This window comes from Epinephelus fuscoguttatus, linkage group LG1, assembly GCF_011397635.1.
Source record: "Epinephelus fuscoguttatus linkage group LG1, E.fuscoguttatus.final_Chr_v1".
Lineage (NCBI taxonomy): Eukaryota > Metazoa > Chordata > Actinopteri > Perciformes > Serranidae > Epinephelus > Epinephelus fuscoguttatus.
In genome coordinates, this window is record NC_064752.1 from 28,416,610 (window position 1) to 28,423,201 (window position 6,592).

Consider the following 6,592-nt stretch of genomic DNA (forward strand, 5'->3'; position numbering starts at 1 on the left):
GACTCACCAGCTTGCGTGTACACAGGGAATGGAACTGGTACAGATGTGTCGAAGGACAGAGGGGAGGTGATGGAGAACACTGGGATGTGTCCAGGTGAGCATCATGGAGCAGCAGTGAAGATGTTTAGCTCAGGTTACAGATGGCTTTAAATTTCAGCAGTACAGCGAAACTCTCTTGTACTCATTAAACAGAAAAAAGACATTTCTGAAAATAAATGCAGACACTCACAACTTTACCTGCTCCTTTTCTCAGCTGCCACTTAAACACAGTTTGAGAAATGAGAAGTGATACAGATTTGTCCACAAAAGTGGGAAAATCACTAAAGCATGTTATTCAAACACTGGTACACTGGATTATTTAGAGCAAAAACAATTTGTCAGAAGAAAAATAATAAGCATGTTTTTGGACAGTCAGTAAATGGTTTCACTTAGTTCTTCTGCAAAAATGCCAAACATCCCAGCTTTCTCAGTTGTGAAGATTTGATGCATTTCTTAATCTAATGTGATAAAAACTGAACATCATTTGCTTCTGGACTGATGTTTGGACAAATGCAAACATTTGAAGACATCATCTTGGACTCTGGAAAACTGTGAGGAACATTTCTTACTATTTTATGACATTTTACAGACAAAATAATAACTCATTTAATGGAGAAAACAATCAACAGAATAATCAATAATGAAATTAACTGCAGCTCTAACATGATGTCTTCAACAGTCAAGACAGGTTACTGCAGTACACAACCAGTCTGGTCACTTGCAGATATTTTGTCAACATGGAAGTATACAGTACCATCTAGTGGACATTTTCATACTGCAGTGCAACATCCAAACAGGTATAACCATCTCATTTAATGCCCTCATGCTAATACACAAATGTTTCATGAGGCGGATGCTTTAAATGTAATATTTAACACTTTTAAACTAAAATTAAAGGTCCAGTGTGTAGGATTTACTGGCATCTGAGGTTGCAGCTGCGGTGGCTGATGCAAAAACACTCATGGCCCTGTCTTGAGCATGTGATTTGGTTTGTCCATTCTGGGATGCGGTAGAAACAACATGATGTACTCTGTGGAGGAGGACTCGCTCCATATGCAGATATAAACAGCTCAGTATAAGGTCACATAAACACAACACGTCTTAGTTTGAGGTGATTATGAACAAATTAAAACATAGTTATGACTAGTATATTCAATTCCTGCCAATATATCCCCCTAAATCCTACACACTGAACCTTTCACAGTGTTTTTCATGATGAAAAAAAAAAAGGTCAGAACAATGTCATATTAAATTCCTGATATTTATTAAATTCTAAAACTGTTCTGTTGTTTCTGTAATTTTCTCAACAAAAAAAAGAAACATCCGTATTTACACTCTTCAAATGAACCAAATACACAGTTTAGGTGATATTTTAGAGATCAGCTAGTGTTCCTGTAGAAGGACAGCATGTCGTCCAGACTCTGTTCAGGCTGCTGGGCCTGGCTGGGGTCTACAGACTGGGGGGTCTGCTGAGGCTGAGACTGGCTCTGCAGCTGAGGTGGATGCTGAGGTGGATACTGGGAAGGATACTGGGGTGGGTACTGGGGAGGATACTGGGGTGGGTACTGGGGAGGATACTGAGGTGGGTACTGTGGGGGAAATGGAGGACGCAAGTGAGGTGGTCCAGCAAACTGAGGAGGAGGAAATGGAGGATAAAATGGAGGAGGGGCATACTGGGGGTTAAAAGGAGGAGCAGACACGGGCGCTGAATCTGCTGGGTGATCTAAAGGTGATGACTGCGATGAGGCCTGTGGTTGTGAAGGAGGTGGAGGATTTTGTTGAGGTTGGGGAGGTGGAGGAGCAGTCTTAGGTTGAGATTGTGGCTCCTCTTTGCTCTCAGAGATTCCTCCTGGGCCTTTGGTCCACTTGAAGGACATCTCAGATTTACTCTGAAAGTTAGTCTTCCCTGGCCTTTGACTCTTCTCCTTAGTAAAGTAGGCAGAGGGAGGTGCAAATTCTGAATCTCGCTCATCACGAAGCCGAGTTTTCCACTCACTAAACATAAACTCTGCAAAAAACAGTAAGGTGGTGGTGTTAAGGAAGTCAAATGTTTGACAGCTTACAGAAAGAGTAACATCAGTCTGAAAAATTCTTAATCACACGTACAAGTATCTATAGCATACACAACTCATAATTCATTTTGAATTTGTCTCATCTGCAACATATTCTATTACAGATATCTAAACAGCTTGCAACAAGAGGCACACAAAAAGGGCAGAGAGAGATTATGATCTATTCCTCTAACTATACAACCCATAACTTTACATTACACCTGAAAATCTATTAGATGTTAACTTAAAGAGAGTGAAGAATTACTGCAAAATGATGCATGGCACCTAAACAGCACTACAGCCTGTAGCAGAGAGGGATCTGATTTTGTATGTGACATCAAGCAGGTTTCTAGTTAAGTTGTCTCGCAAAGCCAGACCTATTGCACGCTGTACCAGCTTGAGATAGCCAGCACGAGAGAAAGGTCTGGCTGAACCCATTAACTCTGCACTTAGGGAAGAAAACGCCTGAGGTTCACTTTATTTCTTTAAATCAATCACAACTGTCTGGGGCAGCACTCAGCCAAGGATGCAGTGATAGTGCTCCTGTAAAATAGTGTCAGGAGGGAACTTGTTTTGGTGGAACATGTGCACGTGGGTAGGTGAGTCCTGGCATTTAAATGGCTAAAAGGCCTTTACACAACACATTTTTTGCATGTGATTACCAAGGTCAATTCTTCTTAGCTCTCACACCATGAATACAGTTCACACCATGAATACAGTTATCAACCAATCACGTGTGAAACGTACGTCACATCACAGCGTCTCTGGTGGTCCTCTTGTGGAGGACCTGTTGCAAATTTGCTTTGATGTGAGTATGAATGGTTTTGGTGTAAAATACGACTTCACATTTCATGTTGTTTGTTCATCACACCTCTAGTGTGAAAAGGTGCCTGCAAAAGATATATGCCACATAAAAAAAATAAAAATTAAAGAAGGTTGTAGCCATAGGGTGTATAATATAATGGATGGCGCTACGACTTCACCCACTGGATTGTGGATTCCATCTGAAATAGGCAGCCAATGACAGGCTTATACCCACAGTTTACATCCTGTGAGTCAGACTACTATCAAAGTAATACAATTCATACTACACTTAAAATCCCTTTCATAAGAAAATCTTGTCAGCTTTCCAAAGACACTAGTAAAAGGACACTTGAAAGTACTTTAGGTGCTTTACTTCATTTGTGCAATAGATCTTTTTTACAGCAGACATTTTGATGTGTTATTGTAGGAAAGGTACAGATGTTACTCATAACATTATGATAAATCTCTTCAGTTCATTTGTCCCAGTAGGCCCTGACAGACTGACAGTGAGCCAGCATGCAAAATGACAGCACGCTGAAAATTAATTATTGTTTAATTTTCTGTTGTCTATTTCACTCAAATAGACTTCTGCTTTCCCATCCTGGAAAACAGCAGATAAGTACATGTCCTACTTGTACTGGATACTCACTCATTTTCTTCCAACATGCTTTCATCGTAGTCAGGCTGTAAGAAGATAACTTTTAAATGTTTATGTGGACCTTTCAGTAATAAGGCTTACCTTTGCCTCTGTCCCATTCTCTGACATGAGGAACTCCTGGTCTGGTGTCCTTCCTTTCCTGGATCTCCACTACCACCTTCTTCAGTGTGCTGACCTCCGGGGAGTCCTCTGGCGGAGGTGGGGGTCCTATTAATTCACTTTCATCCTCCTCCCCTGGACAAACAATTCACAACAGTCCCTTATTAACATTCATTTGATTATTGAATCAATAAATTGCTGTTGTTGAGAGGTGGTTGTGGATTCCAACCTTTGTTCTCCTCCTCTTTCTGCTCCTCCTCAGTGCCATCAAGCTTGGCCTTTTTCATCTTCCTCTGCCTCACCTTGGCCAGTCGGGCCTGCAGGATGGCCTGCCTCTTTTCCTTCAGCTGTTCTCTTTTAGTGCGCTGATCTGTGGTCTGAAGGACAGGACAGATGTAAAATAAAAAACAAAAACTGAGCAAAAACTGAAAGTGCATTAATCATTGGGTAAGACTCAACTTAAATCTTATTCATCTAATACATCAAGTGCACAAGGACTTGTAGAAAGAAAAACCCCGGATATGGTAGTGGATGTGTTTTTAATGTACATACATAGGTATGACTATAGTGTGGAGTGACTGTTAATCAAGGAAACTTTAAACGACACTCAAGAAAATATTTCTGTACATCCTTCCTGTGATCAGCAGCTCACCTGGTCTCTGAGCATGTCCAGTGTTTCTCTCTGCTTTCTGCGCTGCTCTTCATCTTGAGCGAACGCAAAGTAACCCACACCGAGATCCCGAGCCTCTGTGATGAACACGCACACAATATGCATTTTACAGCACAACACTAACAAACCAATACCCTTCATTTCACGTGTGCAGAAACGTTGTAGAGATGTTTTAACAGTAACCTTGTCCCCTGATATCCTCATAGTGGATGGGTCCCACAGGCCTCTTCATAGCCTCCTCTTCCTCCCTTTCCCACTCCTGCCTCTGCAGCTCTCGACGCATGTCCTCGGAGAGTAAGTCGGCTGAGGGTTTCCTACATGGAATAGTCATATCCAAAAAAGTTGCAGTTCCCACCATGAACATACAGAAACCATCACTTGCTCCTTGATATAGTTTTTATTTGTAGAATATTCACCCTTTTCCTTTAAGGTCTAGGTCCATTTTCTGAAAACCTGGCAGGTCTTTCTTCATGCATCTGCGAGATCGGCCTAAAGAGTCCACATAATCCACCCTACAGACAAACAACACAGCAGAACAACATTTCACAAATGGGTTTTGTTTGTTTAATACTTCAATTTGAACTGTTGTTATTATACACAGTGCTTTTGAAGATGGTAGTGGTGGAGGTATTGGGCTAAAATAAATTACTGGGATTAGTCACTGTTTCTTATTTATTTAGTAAATGCATGTATTTTTTAACCAACATACTAACTAAACTGCATATTTCCTGAATCAAATCCTTCAAAATGAATCAATCAGATTTTACCATTCTTCATCTGGGGTTTGAGGAGGAGGGACAGGAGACAAGTTGTCTCTTTCCTCATCATCTTGTTCTCTTTCCTTTTGTGCAAGTGTTTCTCTCTTCTTGTCAATGATCTTCTGGGTGAAATCGACCAGGAACAGCCCCTCTGCCTCTTCATCTGAGGTATTACAGGACAAGTTTAATTCAAAGTGATTACATTTTCACACACAACTGAATGTCGAAAGATAAAATTTACACTCCACCGACCTGGAAAGTCTCCTTTTGTCATTTGCTCGTAGAGTTTGGCTTTTTCTTCCAACTTGCGCCTATTGTAAGACGATAAGTGAGGAGTCAGAGGTTTTGTTCTCCATTGTATTATGTCATTATACCCCCTGTGTAATGTGTTAAAACTGACCTTGATGTATCCAGGTTGACCTGCTCCTCAGCCAGCTGCTCTGCATCTTTCTCAGCTCTTGCTGAAACACCAGCATTTTGTTTGCTCCAGACATTAGGTTTCTACACAGCAGCATGAAGACACCCTGGTTAGTGATCTCACTCTGTAGTTACACAAGCAGGTACAAATAAGCCCCCCAACATAACACATATTACTGTACCTTGACTTTGGATTTTGATGCAACTCCAGCAGCACCAGCATTTTCATGCCCAAGTTTATCCTGCTTGAACTGCTCCTGCTTTCGGTACAGTTCAGCTTTAAGATCCACCAGCTGTAAGAAACATGTTAGAGAAACAGAGGTAAAGAATGAACTACAAAAAAATATTTTGGCTACTAAAATAACTGTGTATATGCTCCCAATGTATCCTGACAGCAAGTTAGCTAACGCTAGCTAGCTGTTGTTAGCACTTAATTAAACGTCTCACGGCCACATAGGGTGTCAATAAAATGTGTGTAAAGCTGCTTCTCAGTGTAACTCACCGATGAAGCGGTCACATCGAAGGGTTTCTTCTTTTTATCCATGTTTACCACTTCTTTTCCATAGTATCCAGGCTTCTGCTGTAGTGTTGGCGGTGCCTGTCTTCTTCGTTGGTGGATCTCTTGCTAATAGAATGTCGCTTTACCGCCGACTAGTGGCGCTTTGATTGCTACTCTGTTGCTAGGGCAACAGCTTTGCCTCTGTCAGTTACTCATATGAGGGGAAGAAGTGATGCAAAAAGGGGGAGGCATGTCAATAATTTTTTAATTACTGGGGAGGGATTTGTATTTTTATTTTGGCTTAGGGGAGAGCATACAAATTTAAATTATTTTGCATTTATTTTGCTGTCAATATTTAAAGAAAACATGTTTTCCAAACCCGAGTTTGGAAGGTATATATAACATTTCAGTCACAAGTTAGGAGCTGAAATCGTAAAACTGCATTTCATGGGTTGCAGGCCTATTGTGGCTTTAAAGATATTTTAACTGATAAAAAAAAGAAAAAGAAAAAAGAGAGAATTGGTTATATTCCAAGGCACAGAGCAGGTTGAAAAGGGAGTCATAGATAATTGCAAGAGAGTAGGCTACTCCTTTATT

At 40.9% G+C, this 6,592-nt stretch overlaps 1 protein-coding gene across 1 annotated transcript; it reads right to left on the bottom strand.

Moving 5' to 3' along the window:
* Window positions 1–1,283: 1,283 nt before the first annotated feature.
* ccdc174 (coiled-coil domain containing 174) lies at window positions 1,284–6,252 on the bottom strand. The gene is made up of 11 exons (XM_049588111.1): window positions 5,999–6,252; window positions 5,679–5,789; window positions 5,480–5,580; window positions 5,332–5,390; window positions 5,089–5,242; window positions 4,738–4,833; window positions 4,505–4,635; window positions 4,304–4,398; window positions 3,881–4,028; window positions 3,634–3,786; window positions 1,284–2,047 (listed from the first exon to the last, which is right to left on the bottom strand). Exons 1-11 carry the CDS (start codon window positions 6,038–6,040, stop codon window positions 1,419–1,421), a joined length of 1,719 nt encoding a protein of 572 aa, XP_049444068.1. The 5' UTR covers window positions 6,041–6,252; the 3' UTR covers window positions 1,284–1,418.
* Between the last annotated feature and the right edge of the window lie 340 nt (window positions 6,253–6,592).

What these genes read in the sequence shown, in the direction of transcription:
- ccdc174 (XM_049588111.1), bottom strand. Translation starts at nt 6,040, where the DNA reads ATGGATAAAAAGAAGAAACCCTTCGATGTGACCGCTTCATCG. An exon ending in GTCAACCTGGATACATCAAG is followed by an intron (nt 5,391 to 5,479) that starts GTCAGTTTTAAC and finishes GTCTTACAATAG; the next exon opens with GCGCAAGTTGGAAGAAAAAG. An exon ending in CTAGACCTTAAAGGAAAAGG is followed by an intron (nt 4,636 to 4,737) that starts GTGAATATTCTA and finishes TATTCCATGTAG; the next exon opens with GAAACCCTCAGCCGACTTAC.